At 42.2% G+C, this 17263-nt stretch overlaps 3 protein-coding genes across 11 annotated transcripts in view; 2 read left to right on the plus strand and 1 right to left on the minus strand.

The window, feature by feature from the left end:
- The window catches only part of DST (dystonin), a 460168-nt gene that overhangs the window by 389302 nt on the left and 53603 nt on the right, over positions 1 to 17263 (minus strand). The gene's annotated exons all lie outside the window — the stretch shown is intronic.
- Positions 1 to 17263, plus strand: part of BEND6 (BEN domain containing 6) — a 113298-nt gene that overhangs the window by 280 nt on the left and 95755 nt on the right. The gene's annotated exons all lie outside the window — the stretch shown is intronic.
- On the plus strand, positions 53 to 13968 carry LOC141984660 (E3 SUMO-protein ligase ZBED1-like). The gene is made up of 2 exons (XM_074947875.1): positions 53 to 585; positions 9558 to 13968. Exon 2 carries the CDS (start codon positions 9958 to 9960, stop codon positions 11713 to 11715), a length of 1758 nt encoding a protein of 585 aa, XP_074803976.1. The 5' UTR covers positions 53 to 585; positions 9558 to 9957; the 3' UTR covers positions 11716 to 13968.

Here is a 17263-nt window from a genome sequence, read left to right on the forward strand (position 1 = left end):
AGTTTTCTAATCAGAGTAGCCAATTCCCAGAGAAAATGCATTGATTAGGAGGGAAGGAGAGAGGATGTGTGTTTCTCCGAACGGCCTCGTCTCCAATCATTGGGTGCACAAATGGCGGTTTTCAGCAGCTCTTCGCTGAGACAGCTTCAGTAAACAAACGTTTGATCTCCGTTTATATCCTTTATGCCTGTTTATCTTTCCTAATAAACAGAGCAGACAGCAGCTACGCAGAACCGGATCACTGCCGGGAATAAAAATGATGCAGTGCAGGGACATGAACCGGCGGTGCCATTTCTGGATTCCCTACCCTGTTAGAGGAAGTGGGAAAATGAGATGCTTAAATGGTGGCAGTTTAGTCTACACTTGGTGATTTGGTAAACAAATCTTCAGGATCGACCCTCGCACACAAGTGCTGGGGAGCTGATGCGGGATCGTGTGCCTTCCTATTTGTTTCTCTGCATTTCCTACTTGAGGATGTTTGGGGCTTTGCCAGTGCACCTGGTTGGAAAACAATGGCTATGCTTGCTGATTCAAGATGGAGATTTACAATAGTCCTTGCGCTGTGTAATCTGGCTCCAACCCAGGGTATGATTTTAGTGGCAATAATTTTTCGTGGCATGTTATTCTCAGTCCGATTTGTTATATATTAGTATTCTTTATTTTGTAGAGTCCATTTTCAGCCCTTCTAGACTCCACTGTTTTTTGGATCAGGAAACTGTGACGATATAAATGCCTGCTAATATTTTCAACTTGGGGTTTTTTGGACGCCTGCCTCCTCTAGAAGGGCTTGAGATGTGCCCCTATTGAATTAGAACATAATTTATTGCGGCTCAATTATTATTGGTGATAATTTTTCTTTCACGTTCTGAAATGTTTTTCGATGGTTTTCACTGTAATCATGCATTGGTTGACGAGATATATTATTATTAGATTGGCATTTTAGGTATCTTTTAAAAATCAAAACTGCACAACCCAGAATCATAAATGATTGAATAATGCAATGAAAATTTTATGTTGCAGCCTAAATTGCAATCCTACACAGTTAAATAATCCTCTAAATAAAGGGTGAACAAACATTAGTGGGTGATCATATTCAAGTGTACTCTAGTTTCCTTTTCTATCATTGTACAGGTCCATCTGTTAACTTACAGAAAAAATACTGAATTCAAAACAATAATTTTGAACAGTTCTCTCACTAAATTCTTGCATTGTTCACCAAAACATGATGGTGTAGGAGATTGAACAGTGCTGGGAGTCAGAAAGCTTCAAAGATCTAATCAGAGCTATGATTCTCTGTCTAACTGGTGTTGGTGCAGGGGAAATCCTGTAGTACTGATGGAAAATGGAATTCTTCCCAAAAGGACACAGAGTAGAGGTACGGGTGCCCTACCCCTACCGTTTATGTGCACCCCTTGCAGGGGTAAGGAGGTTTAGTCAATTCCTGGCAGACAAGAGGTTTAATAGATAATTTTGTGTCGACATGAGTTCAGTTTCTCCTGGCCTGACCTTAGCTTCAAAGACTTTTCTGAAACTAACAAGAAAAGAAGTCCTCAAGGGCCTCAGCTCCATGGTTTCCAACTAGCCACGTCCATCATGCATGGGGTCCATATATCCCATTCCCCCTACACACATTGGGCCTTCACCAGTTTCTGCAGCGGTTTCAGCTTCCTCACACAGCTGTGGAGAAGGGGAGAGGATTGACTCCAGGGTGGATAGACTTAAATCACCTATTTTAATAATTAATTAAATCGAAAAGCAGGAAATCTTGATTTTGATCTTTGATTTTAATCATATTGTACATTTGTACTTTTTAGTTATATTGCAAATGAAAGGTTGATTCTCATTGGTTGCTAACCACTAAAACATGTCGATTTGCAACTAAATATAACATTTACACTAAATTTGGTACTTCTCTTTGATAACCAGGAGGATAAACATGTATTTAAGGTTTCAAGAGTAGCAGCTGTGTTAGTCTGTATTCGCAAAAAGAAAAGGAGTACTTGTGGCACCTTAGAGACTAACAAATTTATTTGAGCTACAGCTCACTTCATCAGCATTTATTCAGATGCTTAATTTTTACATTTTGATGATGTTACAAAATGGTAAATGATTAATTTTTTGTGTCCCAGATGACAATTATTATCTGTAATTTTTGTCAAGTTTTATTTGGCTAGAAATTCAAATTCAGTTTAAATTGCTGTTTTTGTGCACTTTAATTTTTAAATTAAATAAACTATCCTAAATGTGCTGAATATATAAACTTTTTTTCTCAGAATATGATTTGCGTTTAAACCTGAGTTATTAACCAAAGGAAATATTATCTGTAATTAGTGAATTGAAAAGATTGTTTCTGGTCACCATGTGCTTCAAGATTTTAGAACTAGTATATCTCATCCTCTCACAGATTGGAAGAGGAAAACAAGCTTTCCCGCTTTCTCAACTTCCAATTGGTTTCTTAACTATGAAAGGGGAACTACACAAAAATGGGGAAGCTAGTTAAACAGAAATTAAAAGGAACAGTACAAGAGTGAAATGCCTGCAAACTATTTGAAAATACCATAATAGAGGCACAAACTAAATTTATACCTCAGATTAAAAAAAACAGTAAGAAGATTTTTTTAAATGCCACCATAGCTAAATAAAAGAGTAAAAGAGGCAGTGAGAAGGCAAAAAGGCATCCTTTAAAAATTGGAAGTCAAATCATACCGAGGACAATAGAAAGGAGCATAAATTCTGGCAAGTCAAGTGTAAAAGCATAATTATCCAGGCCAAAAAAAGTATTTGAAAAGCTATTAGCAAAAGACAACAAAAACTAACAACAACAGTTTATTTAAAATATGCCAGAAGCAGGAAGCCTCCCAAACAATCAGTGGACCCACACTGCACCCTCAAGGAACATTCAAGGAAGATAAGGCCATTGCAGAGAAAGTAAATTAATTTTTAACATCAGTCTTCACTGCAGAGGATGTGAGGGAGATTCCCACACCTGAACCATTCTTTTTAGGTGACAAATCTGAGGAACTGTCCCAGACTGAAGTGCCAGTAGAGGAAGTTTTGGAACAAATTGATAAATTAAGCAGTAATATGTCACCAGGACCAAATGATATTCACCCACGAGTTCTGAAGGAACTCAAATATGAAATTGCAGAATCTCTAACTGTGAACTACTACTGCATAAATCAGAGGACTGGAGGATAGCTATTATAACACAATTTTTTTTTGTAAAGGCTCCAGATGCAATCCTGCCAATTACAGGCTGGTAAACCTAATTTCAGTACCAAGCAAATTGGTTGAAATTACAGTAAAGAACAGAATTATCAGACACATAGATTAACATGATATGTTGATGAAGAGTCAATATGGCTTTTGTAAAGGAAAATCATGCCTCACCGATCTATTACAAGCAGCAAAGGTTCCTGTGGCACCACAGGACTCTTTGCCGCTTTTACAGATCCAGACTAACACGGCTACCCCTCTGATACAATCTATTACAGTTCATCAAGGGGCTAACAAGCATGTGGACAAGGGTCATCCAGTTGATATAGTGTACCTGGACTTTCAGAAAGTCTCTGACAAGGTCCCACACGAAAGGCTCTTAAGCAAAGTAACAAGTCATGGGATAAGAGGGAAGGTCCTCTCATGGATCAGTAACTGGTTAAAAGATAGGAAACAAAGGGTAGGAATAAATGGCTAATTTCCATAATGGTGAGAGGTAAATAGTGGGGTCCCCCAAGGATCTGTATTGGGGTCAGTACTGTTCAGCATATTCATAAATGATCTGGAAAAGGGGTGCAGATAGTACAAAATTACTAGTGCTGTAAATTAATTTCAGTTAATTCAAGCAATTAACTCAAAACAAATTAACCTGATTTAAAAATTAATCACAGTTTTAATCACACTGTTAAACAATAACAGAATGCCATTTATTTAAATATTTTGGATGTTTTTATGTGTTCAAATATATTCATTTAAATTACAACACACAATACAAAGTGTACAGTGCTCACTTTATATTATTATTTTGTTACAACTATTTGCACTGTAAAAATGATAAACAAAAGAAATAGTATTTTTCAATTCACCTCATACAAGTGCTGTAATGCAATCTTTTTATTGTGAAAGTGCAACTTACAAATTTAGATTTTATTGTTGTTACATAACTGCACTCAAAAACAAAACAATGTAAAACTTTAGAGCCTACAGGTCCACTCAGTGCCGGATATACTAAACATTCATATGCCCCTTAATGCTTCAACCATCATTCCAGAGGACATGCTTCCATCCTGACGATGCTCATCAGAAAAACAATGCGTTAATAAAATTTGTGACTGAACTTGGGGAAGAACTGTATGTTTCCTGCTCCGTGGTTTTACCTGCATTCTGCCATATATTTTGTGTTACGGGAGTCTCAGATGACAACCCAGCATATGTCGTTTGATTTCAGAACACTTTCATTAAAGATCTGACAAAACACAAAGAAGGTACCAATATGGGATGACTAAAGATAGCTACAGCACTCGACCCAAGGTTTAAGCATCTCTAGTGCCTTCCAAAATCTGAAAGGGATGAGGTGTGAAATATGCTGTCAGAAGTCTTAAAAGAGCAACACTCCAATTCAGAAACTATAGAACCTGAACCACTAAAAAAGAAAATTAACCTTCTGTTGCTGATATCTGACTGAGATGATGAAAATGAACACGCATCAGTCCACACTGCTTTGGATCATTATCGAGCATAATCCATCATCAGCATGGAAGCATGTCCTCTGGAATGGTGGTCGAAGCATGAAGGGGCATACATAAATACCTTGCAATGCCGGCTACAGCAATGCCATGTGAACGCCTATTCTCACTTTCAGGTGACATTGTAAATAAACAGGCAGCATTAACTCCTGTAAATGTAAACAAACTTGTTTGTCTTAACGATTGGCTGAACATGAAGTAGGACTGAGTGGGCTTGTGGACTCTAAAGTTTTACATTGTTTTATTTTTGAGTGCACTATTATGTAAAACAAATTAATTCTACATTTGTAAGTTGCACTTTCACGATAAAGAGATTGCACGACAATACTTGTATGAGGTGAACTGAAAAATACTATTTCTTTTGCTTATCTTTTTTACAGTTATTTGTAATCAAAAATAATAATATAAAGTGAGCACTGTACACTGAAGACAGAGGATGACCCTGAGCCACAGGTATACTTTAAGGGGAATGTAGAAAATAGCCCAGGGACAGTAGACAATCGTCTGGTTGTCATTGCCTGAATCCAGGTCAGCACGTTTCGGCTAAATCCCCGCTGACCCAGTGGCAGAACACTCTGCCACTGTAAGGGCCTTGTGCTGGGTCCTGGTGTAGTAGGGTGGGCCCAGGTTCACCTATTCCTCTGCTGCCAATCCCACCCCTGGGGTGGCAGCCTCCCCACTCTAGGCCAAGAGGCATACGTTTGTCTGCTGTCCGCAAGAGACAGAACATCATGATAAAGAGATTGGACTATAGTACTTGTGTTTTTCAATTCACTTCATACTGTTTTACCTTTTTTACGTGCAAATATTTGAATTCAAAAATAATATGAAGTCAGCATGGTACACTTAGAATTCTGTGTTGTAACTGAAATCAATATATTTGAAAATGTAGGAAACATCCGAAAATACTTAAATAAATGGTATTCTATTATTGTTTAACAGCGCAATTAAAACTGCGATTAATCGTTTGACAGCCCTAAAAATTACTCAAGATAGTTAACTACAAAACTGCCCGTGAAGAGTTACAAAGGGATCTCACAAAATAGGGTGAACGGGCAACAAAACTGGTCCCAGAAAGTACTTATCAGTGGTTCACAGTCAAGCTGGAAGGGCATATCAAGTAGGGTCCTGCAGGGATTGGTCCTGAATCCAGTTCTGTTCAATATCTTCATCAATGATTTAGATAATGGCATACAGAGCACACTTATAAAGTTTGCAGACAATACCAAGCAGGGAGGGATTGCAAGTGCTTTGGAGGATAGGATTAAAATTCAAAATGATCTGGACAAACTGGAGAAATGGTCTTAAGTAAATATGATGAAATTCAATATGGACAAATGCAAAATACTCTACTTAGGAAGGAACAATCAATTGCACACAAAAGGGGAAATGACTGCTTAGGAAGGAGTTCTGTGGAAAGGGATCAGGGGGTCACAATAGATCACAAGCTAAATATGAGTCAGCATGTAATACTGTTGCAAAAACAACAAATATCATTCTAGGATATATTAGCAGGAGTGTTGTAAGCAAGACACAAGAAGTAATTTTTCTGCTCTAGTCTGCACGGATAAGGGCTCAACTGGAGTATTTTGTCCAGTTCTGGGCGCCACATTTCAGGAAAGATGTGAACAAACTGGAGAAAGTCCAGAGGAGAGCAACAAAAAATTATTAAAGGTCTAGAAAACATGACTATGAGGAAAGATTGAAAAAACTTGAGTTTGTTTAGTTTGCAGAAGAGAAGACAAAGGGAACATGGTAACAGTTTTCAAGTACATAAAAGATTGTTAGAAGGAGGAAGGAGAAAATTTTTTGGCATTAACCTCTGAGGATAGGACAACAAGCAATGGGGTTTAATTGTGGCACGGGAGGTTTAGACTGGACATTAGGAAAAACTTCCTAACTGTCAGGGTGGTTAAGCACTGGAATAAATTGCTTAGGGAGGTTGTGGAATCTCCGTCATTGGAGGTTTTTAAGAGCAGGTTATACAAATACCTGTCACGCAGAGACGGATTAAGGTCTCCTGGGGCCCTGATCCGGAGCAAGTGGGGGCCTTGGCACCAGAACTGTGGCCTCGTCCCACCCCTTGGGTCTGTGGTCCTGCTCCTATTCCGCCCACTTTCACCTACAGCCCCAGCCCCTTCTACTCCTTCCCCCGCAGCCATGACCCCACTCCGTTCCGCCCCTTCCCCCACTCACTCCTTTCCAGCCCCCATCGCTGCAGCCCCGAGACTAAAGAAGCTCAGCGCCCCCACTGCAACTCCAGGGCTGCAGGAGGGGGAGACTTTTCCGGGTGCCCTAAATTGGCAGGGAACCCTGGGCACTGGCCCCATTGGCCCATGTGATAATCCCCCACTGCTGTCAGGGATAGTCTAGAATACTTAGTACTGCCTTGAGTGCAGGGGACTATACTGGAAGACCTTTTGAGGTCCCTTCCAGTCCTAAATTTCTATGATTCTATGAAAATGGCAGATTAAATTTAATGTTGATAAATGCAAAGTAATGCACACTGGAAAAAATAATCCCAAATCTTCTTACAAAATGATGGGGTCTAAATTAGCTATTACCACTTAAGAAGGAAATCTTGGAGTCATCGTTGATAGTTCTCTGAAAACATCTGCTAAGTGCGCAGCAGCAGTCAAAAAAGCTAACAGAATGTTAGGAACCATTAGAAGAGAGAGAGATAATAAGACCAAAAAATACCATAATGCCACTATATAAATCCATGGTATGCCCACACCTTTAACACTGCATTCAGGTCTGGTCGTCCCAGCTAAAAAAAGATTAAAATTGGAAAAGGTACAGAGAAAGGTAACAAAAATGATTAGGGGTGTGGAACAGCTTCCATGTGAGGAGAGATTAAAAAGACTGGGACTGTTCATCTCAGAAAAGAGACAATTAAGGGGGACTATGATAGAGATCTATAAAGTTTCGAATGGTGTGGAAAAAGTTAAGAAGGAAGTGTTATTCACCCCTTTGCATAACATGAGAACCAGGGATCACCCAATGAAATTAGTAGGCAGCAGGTTTAAAACTAACTAGGGCTGTCAATTAACGGATGAAATTAACTCAAAACAAATTAACGCATTTTTTTTTTAACAAGAGCTACTGACACACCTCTGGAGATGGGACTTGGCGGCGGCCCAGTGGGGAGGGAGGCACTGGTTGTGGCAGCCAGCAGGAGGCAGCCGGACACAAGAGACTCTATAATATGCAGACCAGATGCGCTCCCTCCCCCTACAACGATCTGTTGATATGATGGGAGGGGTAAGGGCAATAGCCAGCAGACACAAGGTCGCAAAGCAAGGAAAAGGCACTTTAGAACTACTGCCACCGGACCCCATCCCTCTGTGTCTCCAGCCATCTCCCCCTCTTCCTGCTGCACTTATCAATCATGACCCGATCCTCTAGTCTGTGGGTGATTTGGGAGAGTCAGTTAAAAGCCTTCCGGGGGGGGAGAGGAGACCGGCCCCCCGCCACCTGCACCATCCCCTCCCTGCTGGACACGGCTGGGCTTAGGTGTGGGTGTGGGGGGCCACCACCCGGGGAGCGCCACGGCTGCCTCTCCTCTGGGGCAGAGGTGCCTCTTCTCCCACCGCCCTGCTCCATTGCTGCTCTGCCTCCTCCCCGCCCCCCATGGAGCCGCCCCTGGCCAAGCTGCTCTAGACCAAGAGTCTGCCTCCTGTCTGCTGCGTAGAGTGGGAGCAGGAGGTGGAAGGGGCTGATGTCAGGGTATCTTCCCCCCCCCCCCATTTACTGCTGAGCTGGGGTCCGGGAACAGGGTGAGTCTGTCTGCTGCCGCTGCTGGCTCAGGAGTGAGTGCTGCTGACACCAGCTGCGGCTGGCTGAAAAAGCATTCAGGCTCCTGAGTGCTCTGCTTAAAGAGACAGGGCTCCCCTAACACACACTTTCCCCTCCTCCCCCAACACACACACACACACACACTCATGCCAAACCAGAATTTGAAATGGCACCCCCGGTGAGGCAGGAGTGACCACAGGGCTGCGAGATGGCCATGAGTAACAATATGGAGCCCACCTTGAGCTGCACGCTGAGTGCCAGGCACCATGAGCCACAGCAGAAGTGCAGAAGTAATGGTGGCAATACACCATATACCATGCCACCCTTACTTCTGGGCTGCTGCTGGCAGCAGCATTGTCTTCAGAGCTGGGTGCCCAGCCAGCACCTGCCGCCCAGCCAGTGCTTAATTTGGACCGGGACTGAGCGCTGGCACCTCTTTCAATACAAATTAAGCACTGGGGGGAGGCAGCAGGGCCTGCAGGTAATGGGGGGTTGGAGAACCCCTGCGGACCAGGGGTAGTGGAGGGATGGGGAGCCCATGGGTGCCAGGGTAATGGGGTGATGCCCGTGGCGGCCAGGGGCACCAAAATACAAGTACACCCAGGGTGCCATTTTCCCTAAGGCCGGCCCTGCTGCTGAAGGGGACTGCTCAGGACTCCTGAGAGGGGGAAGTGAGGAGTACCACATAGAGAACAGGGGCCTGGTGAGCTCAGCCTCCCTGCATCAGCCTCTCCTCCCCTGGCACATGCCAAGTCCCTGCAGTAAAATCCACCCTCCCTTGCAGACAAGGGCTCACTCAGCTGAACGGAGTCTACCTAGTTCTCTAAAAGCAGGGAAGCCTGATGAGCCCAGTACCAGAAACCACCCTTCCAGAAGCAGCAGCAGGACACCTCCCTCCTCCTCCTCCTGCACAAGTGATTACTTGCTGTCCTCTTCTCCTCCTCCCCAGTCCACCCTCCCTGTCCCCCCGAACAATGAATGCAGATTTCTAAGATGAAACTCTTCCTCTTTGGACAGGAGGTGAGCCGGACAAGCTCAGAAGAAACCCAATCCAACAGGAGCAGCATCAAGAATCCACCCTTCTCCTGCACAACTCACACCTCTCCCAGCTCCAGAATACTGACTTTCTCAGATAAAAATCTTACCCCTTCAAGGAGCCAAGACTCCTGTAAAGGAGACACATATAAAATAGTATATATAAATAAAAAAGGCTAATCCAGCAGCAGCAGGGGAAAAAAGCCTCCTGCACAATTCACTCCCCTACTGAATGCTAAAATCCTGAGGTAAAATCTTTCAATATCAACAGCAAAGACACAAATATATATTGATTATATAGAATTTATTGAATTATTCCAGACATTGGCACAGTTCTACTGTGTTCTTGTGCTCCAGAGTGATTAAATATCAGAAAAAGTTAATGGAGCAAAGCAGCAAAAGATCAGGTCTTTTGAATGGGAGGTTTATTTTTAAAAAATTTTCGGATGGTTCTCTGGATAAAAGAACGGTTATCTGTAGCTATTGCAAGGCTGAGTTCCAATACCATCGAAGTACTTCAAGTCTGCAGTATCACCTACGTGCTAAACATGCTTTTGCCTCCAGTTCTTGTGCTACAGATAACCCACCAACAACAAATGAATCCATCCAGCCACAACAGAGTACGCTTGCAGAGTTTCAGGATCGCTACAAGCCCATGGACCAAACAAAGTACAACACCTTAACCAATGCTATTGCAAAGTGGATAGCTATGGACTGCAGACCACTCAACACTGTAAATGACAGAGGGCTAAGAGATGTTATTCAAATTGCATCTTCCAATCAGTTATACACCTTGCCCTCTGAAGGAACCATTGCATCACGAATACATGATCTATATAACAACGAGAAAACTACCAAGTTGGAGCTTTTGAAAAATGCACTAGCTGTTGCTTTGACTGGTGATCACTGGACATCCTTGAGCAATCACAGCTATCTTGGAGTCACGGCACACCTGATTGATGCTTCATGGACACTGCAGTCATTTGCTTTAACAGTAATGCATACTGAAGAGAGACATGCTGAATCATGTGCAGAGTGTTTCTTGGATGTTGCAAAAGAATGGAATATTCAGGAAAAAGTAACAACAATTAGTACTGACAGTGCACATAATATGATAGCAGCAGACAATTGTTTGCCTTTTGAACACATGACATGTATCGCTCACAGTCTGCAACGATCCATTACAGTCGCGCTCAGTGATGGTGGTTTTGAAAACATACTGGAAAAATGTAGAAAACTTGTGGGCCATTTCAAACACAGTCCAATTAACAGTACAGAGCTAGGAATACAACAAGCTGCAAAGGGACAGAAACAAGAACCTCTTGTTCAAGATATTTCATCCAGATGGAACTCCACATTGGGTATGGTTCAGCACCTGCTTTGCAATAAAGCTGCTATCACAGCCACATTAGCTCTTCAAAAGCAAAAACTATCAGTGCCAACAAGTAAGGATTTCGAAAAACTGCAAAAGCTAGAAACGCTACTTGAGCCCTGCAGGTTTGTGACTGAACTCCTTGGGGGAGAATTGTATGTCTCCTGCTCTGTGGTTCTACCCGCATTCTGCCATATATTTAGTGTTATGGAAGTCTCAGATGACGACCCAGAATATGTTATTCAATTTAAGAACACTTTCACTGCAGATCTGATAAAACACAAAGAAGGTACCAATATGAGATTTCTAAAGATAGCTACAGCACTTGACCCAAGGTTTAAGCATCTGAAGTGCCTTCCAAAATCTGAAAGGGATGAGGTTTGGAACATGCTGTCAGAAGTCTTAAAAGAGCAACACTCCAATGCGGAAACTACAGAACCTGAACCACCAAAAAAGAAAATCAACCTTCCATTGGTGGCAGATGATGAAAATGAGCATGCATCAGTCTGCACTGCTTTGGATCGTTATCGAGCAGAACCTGTCATCAGCATGGAAACATGTCCTCTGGAATGGTGGTCGAAGCATGAAGGGGCATACGAACATTTAGCATATTTGGCACGTAAATACCTTGCAACGCCGGCTACAGCAGTGCCATGTGAACGCCTGTTCTCACTTTCAGGTGACATTGTAAATAAGAAGTGGGCAGCATTATCACCCGTAAATGTAAACAAACTTGTTTGTCTTAGCGATTGGCTGAACAAGAAGTAGGACTGGGTGGACTTGTAGGTTCTAAAGTTTTACATTGTTTTATTTTTGAGTGTCGTTATGTAAAAAAATAATTATACATTTTCGCAATAAAGAGATTGCACTACAGTACTTATATGAGGTGAATTGAAAAGTGGATCCTACTTCTTTTGTTTATCTTTTTTACAGTGCAAATATTTGTAATCAAAAATAGTAATATAAAGTAAGCACTGTACACTTTGTATTCTGTGTTGTAACTGAAATCAGTATATTTGAAAATGTAGAAAACATCCACTTAATCGCACTGTTTAACAGTGCGATTAAAACTGCAATTAACTGCAACTATTTTTTTCATCTCGTGATTAATAGCAATTAATTTTTTTAATAATTTCACAGCCCTAAAACTAACATAAGGAAGTACTTCTTCACACAATGCACTGTCAACCTGTGGAAATCGTTGCCAGAGGATGTTTTCAGGGCCTATAGTGAGAGGGCATGGCCACTCTCCGAGACAGGGAGGAACCCCTTTCCACCCCTCTGGAAGCAGAGGGGTAAGGACAGGAAGTATAAATGGTGGGGCCTGAAGCTCAGTTGGGTTGGATCCGCGGGAGATGATGGATGCCTCTCGTCCACTGCTGTGTATCGAGCCAGACAGAGACTGCTACAGTGCCGAGGACCTGGAGAAGTTGCCAGAGCTGTCTGCCGCCAGGGACGCCAAGAAGCTGCTAGGACTGCCATTTGCAGTATACCCCAGGGAGATTGCGGACGACCCCGAGCCACAGATACACTTTAAGGGCATGTAGGAAGTAGCCCTGGAACACTAGACTATCGTCTGGTTGTGTCGTTGCCTGAATCCAGGTCAGCATGTTTCAGCTGAATCCCCACTGATCCAGTGGCTGAACACTACGCCACTGTTAGGGCCCTGGGCTGGGCCCAGGTTCCCCTACTCCTCTGCTCCCAATCCCACCCTTGGGGTGGCAGCCTCCCCACTCTAGGCCAAGAGGCCTGTGTTTGTCTGCTGTCCGCAAGAGCCAGAACATCAGGACGTGTGTTTTGTACTCTGCTCTGCCTGAGGGCCTGAGGCCCCTTGACTGTTTGGTGCCCCACCCTGCCTGACGGCCTGAGCTCATTAGACTTTCTGCCCTGCCCCACCTGAGACCATGGCCCTGGACTGCTTGTCACCTGACCCTGGCTAGACACCCGGGGTCTTAGAGACTGTTAATTGCCCCAATAACCTTTGCCTTGGTAGGGACCCGAGCCCGAGGGGGTGTGGCCTCTCTCCAAGACTGACAGGAAGGGATGGCCACACATTCTTACAGAGCTAAAAGTATAACTGGGTTAAAAAAATTAGATAAGCTCACAGGGGATAAGTCCATCAATGGCTACTAGCCAAGATGGTCAGCGATGCAACTGTATGCTCTGGGTATCCCTAAACTTCTGACTGCCAGAAGCTGGAACTGGATGACAGGGGATGGATCAATCCCTCAATAACTGCCCTGTTCTATTCAGTCCCTCTGAAGCATCTGGCACTAGCCACTGTCAGAAGACAGGATACTGGGCTAGATGGACCATTGGCCTGACCTTAGTATGGCCATTCTTACGTTCTTAGTGAACACGTAATTGAACTGAACCAGATGAATAAACTGAAATGTTTAAAATATTTTCTCTACACTTACTGTCAAAAACAGGTTCAGTACTTCAAAAACCTGTGGTTCCAGGTTCTTAACCAGTGATTTCCACCAGTTCAGTGTGTTGTATTTCTTCAAAACTTGACAGCAAACGTGTACTGATCAATATTATTTTCGCATTTAATTGCAGGCCTGACTTGACATAAGTATCTTGCTTCACTTCTTAGTGGGCATCATTGGGAAGGTTAAGGTGCCATAACAATCATTATGCTGAAGTCAGGATAGCTAGCTAAGATCAGCAGGAACATCCTGGTATTAATAAACGAGCCTAAATGTAAGATAAGGTAGAGGTCAGATCATGCATGAATGCATGGAAAGAGCATGCTGTACAGGGATTGGTTTCTACAAAGTAACCAAGTCAATCCCAAAATGTGATGCACAGTATAGTAAATGCAATGTGATGTGTACATGTATATAAAGGAAGAGATTTTCTGTGTAACTTTAGATGTGTGGTATGCCCTATATCCACCTCCTACACTTGAGTCTGAGCAACACAGCATAGCTTTGCTGTATGCCAAATAAAAATACCTGTGTGATGAAACGTGGAGTTGAACTGGAGTTTTTGGGAAGCCAACTGGAAAGAGGTTTTGGAGGGAATCCCAACATTAATGTAAATTATTTTAAAAGATTTTTAAAAGTTTAGACCTTAACATAGGTTGCAACTTCACATTTAATTTTAAATACTTAAATTTTTAAAAATCCAATTTAAATTACAAAATCCCCAATTTATATTTAAAAAAGTCAAATTTTTTTAGATCATCGTTTTTTATCATCCTGATTTCACTCTTAATTTCTCTGCCTCATAGTCCTTATTTCTCATTTATAATCTCAAGTGTGTTGTAAGGATTATAGTATTTTTGTTACTGTTTGTACAGCACTTGAAATATAGGTGCTATGAATATTTATTATTATTTTATTATATTAATTATTACTATAGCTGCTTTCTGGAAAAAAAAGCTCTAACTCATCGCTGAGTTACTGTCTTCCTGCTAATCCCACGGGGTTCTCTGTTTCCCAGACTGAGCCCTGACAAACTTTTCAGTTTTTCTCTGCTTCAAAACCCCACCTTTAAGGCCCTAAATAATAATAATAATACCTTTTAGAGTTCCTTCCATCCTGAGAGATTAGAAACGTTGCTCCCTCCCCCCATGTCACTGAAACGTAGGCACTCCTGGGGTGAAACATAGCAGTCATCCTGCACTGGTAACCCTACAGTGGAGGCAGACCACCCATGTAAGGAGGGTCCAACCCTTTCAGCTATGGAGATGAACAGGTGGGGGCATGGCACCCTTTGCATGTCTTCTGATTAGCTGTCCTTCAGCAAGTGCATGTATTTTATCTCATTAGTGTATAAACTCTTCAGAACAACTGTCCTATTACTGAAGTGACCATATTTTCAAAATAAAACTGGGATGACTGGGGGAAAGGATTTGTCTAGGTATTAAAACAGTCCTACAAATGTACACCTATAAATGTGTGCTGGTCTGGTATTGCTACTGCTAGTTTCTGACTCAACAGCAACATATGCTTATTTCTCAGTATGGAGAATTTTTTTCCAGTACCTTGGTTTTCTGAGTGAGTTTATCATGAAACACTGACCAAGCGTCTAACATTTTCTTTGAGAAAAAGAACAGGTTTGATAGGAGTCTACACTCATTCAACTTTTCCCTTCACCCCAGCCACTGTTCATCAAACTCAAAAGTCATTCCACTAGACTGTTTGTTCCCAGCAAGCACATTCTCCTTGGCATAGCAATAAGTCTTAAATAAACATTTTGTAGGTATGATGAAAAAGTGATACAATAAAAAAAAACAGGACATTTCAGGTGTCCTGAAAGAAGTTCCTTGGACATCAGAACAGCATATGAAAAATCAGGATGTCCTATCAAACCAAAATATATAGTCACTTTAGTTATTATGTATCTGTAAAACACCTTGCTCTATACAACTGAGAAACAATAATTACAATAATACACAATATTTTAGGCAGGTGAGTGAAGAACCTTCGGATTTCCATTAAAATATTGACGAGGAACATCCCTGCTCAACTTAGTTTTAGAGATTTAATGAGGACCAGGGCCTGACCCTGCTTAGCTTGAGAGCTGATGGGGTCACAGACCAAGATGATACTGCTGCTTTATTCTATGCCTCTGATTATGCATTCATTCTGCTCATTAGACTGAAGGCTTATTTGTGGTGTCTACTGTTGAACAGTGGTGAAATACTGAATTAGCATAGCTCTTATTATATATCTAACTCCTTACACATCCAATTCTGTAGTCCATGCCCAGGCAAATCTCATAGGAGTTCTGCTTGCATTAGAAGCGCATGGTTGATCTCAGTGGGTCCATACACCTTCACTACCACAGGTGGATGCAAACTGCACACACAAATTCTGGGCAGCTGCTTCCCATGTGGGATTGTCTCGGGGCTAACAAGCATTTAAGCATTCAATTCTCAGCTCTGAGCTGTGCCTGAGTTTTTCTCTGAAACCATGTGACTAAGAACAACTGACTGAGAGCCAGGTCTGCTGGGACATATAAAAGGAAGCCTGTTTTCAGTAAGGGAGACTGTAAGGAGTTTTCCTGTAACCAGGGTTTGGGGAAAGGCTCCCTGTGGGGAGGAAGAATGAGACAGAGTCTGGGCAAGGCCTCACAGAGGACTGCTTGAGAAAGGCCAGATAAAAGGTCTAACCATAAAGGGGTACTGTTGCAAGTGGCTCTAGGGAAACTATACAGCAAGGTAATCTTGGGTTTAGGACAGACCCCAGGATTTAGGGTCCAGGGCTGCGGCTTGTAGATCGATGCCTTATAATGCCCACAGGCAGGTAGTGCAGAAACCTCTGCCCTGAGGGTCAAAAAAACTATTTGCTAAAGGAGGACAAGCCAATTGAGAAAGCCCCTGAAGGTAGAAGAACTTGTTTCATTTGGATTTGCCTTCATCTGGGCTCTTTTTTTCCCCTCTGGAAGGGAGGTCCAAAGCATCAAAATTACCAAAATCCATTTAACCAGCCACAGAGAAACTGAGGCACAGTAGCACCAGATGTTAGAGAGAGAAACTGCACACTCAATGATTAGCCTTCCAAAAAGAAGGTGGGTTATGTACTGCTATTCCAGTGGGGATTCTGTTAGGGGAGAGCAGCTTTTAATTCTGGCTGACTGAAGCTGTCCAGGGACTGTATTGAATCAATGCCAGCACTCCATCCTTTGGGAGTGTCACGGCTTCTGGAGTTGTGCTGGCTCAAGGCTCATTATGGAGCAGGTACTGTATGCATTTTGCACCTTCACAGCCTCCCTCCGTACAGACTTTCCACCATTGGGGGACCCTTCATGCAGCGTGAGGCTGTTTGTTATCAGCTGAAAGCACAGCTATACGCTGCCCTTCACTCCGGGCTGAGGCTAAAACTTTAATCTAGTCCTGTATTATTTATATTTCAGTAATATTGAACTAATGGGGAATCACTAACACTTTTTTTTATTTTGCCTTTATTTTGTCAAGTTCTTTAAGGGCAATAGATAAGTATGACCAGAAACAAAGGAATGAAACAGATAAAAGGAATTGTGAAATAAAAATTAATATTTGAATAATAATTTTAGGAAATTAATATATTTTCATAAGGCTCCTGTTTGGAGAATAGTGAGTCTGTTAGCATTCGATAAGTTACTTTTGTCCATTTTTATTTTAATTGAGATCTCAAAGTGAGAAATGTCTGCTAAAGTAGCTTAATAAATATAAGATGAGACCAAGAAGGACTGAGTGTTCCTGATGTTAAATATTTACCACATAAATCCTGGTTGCGATAGGGCGATGCAAAGTACAAAACAGCAAATGTGTATGATCAGCTCTTGTGAACCACCTGGAAATGCCTGGTGTCAGGAATAATTA

Source organism: Natator depressus, chromosome 3 (assembly GCF_965152275.1).
Source record: "Natator depressus isolate rNatDep1 chromosome 3, rNatDep2.hap1, whole genome shotgun sequence".
Classification (NCBI taxonomy): Eukaryota; Metazoa; Chordata; order Testudines; family Cheloniidae; genus Natator; species Natator depressus.

What these genes read in the sequence shown, in the direction of transcription:
- LOC141984660 (XM_074947875.1), top strand. Translation starts at nt 9,958, where the DNA reads ATGGAGCAAAGCAGCAAAAGATCAGGTCTTTTGAATGGGAGGTTTATT.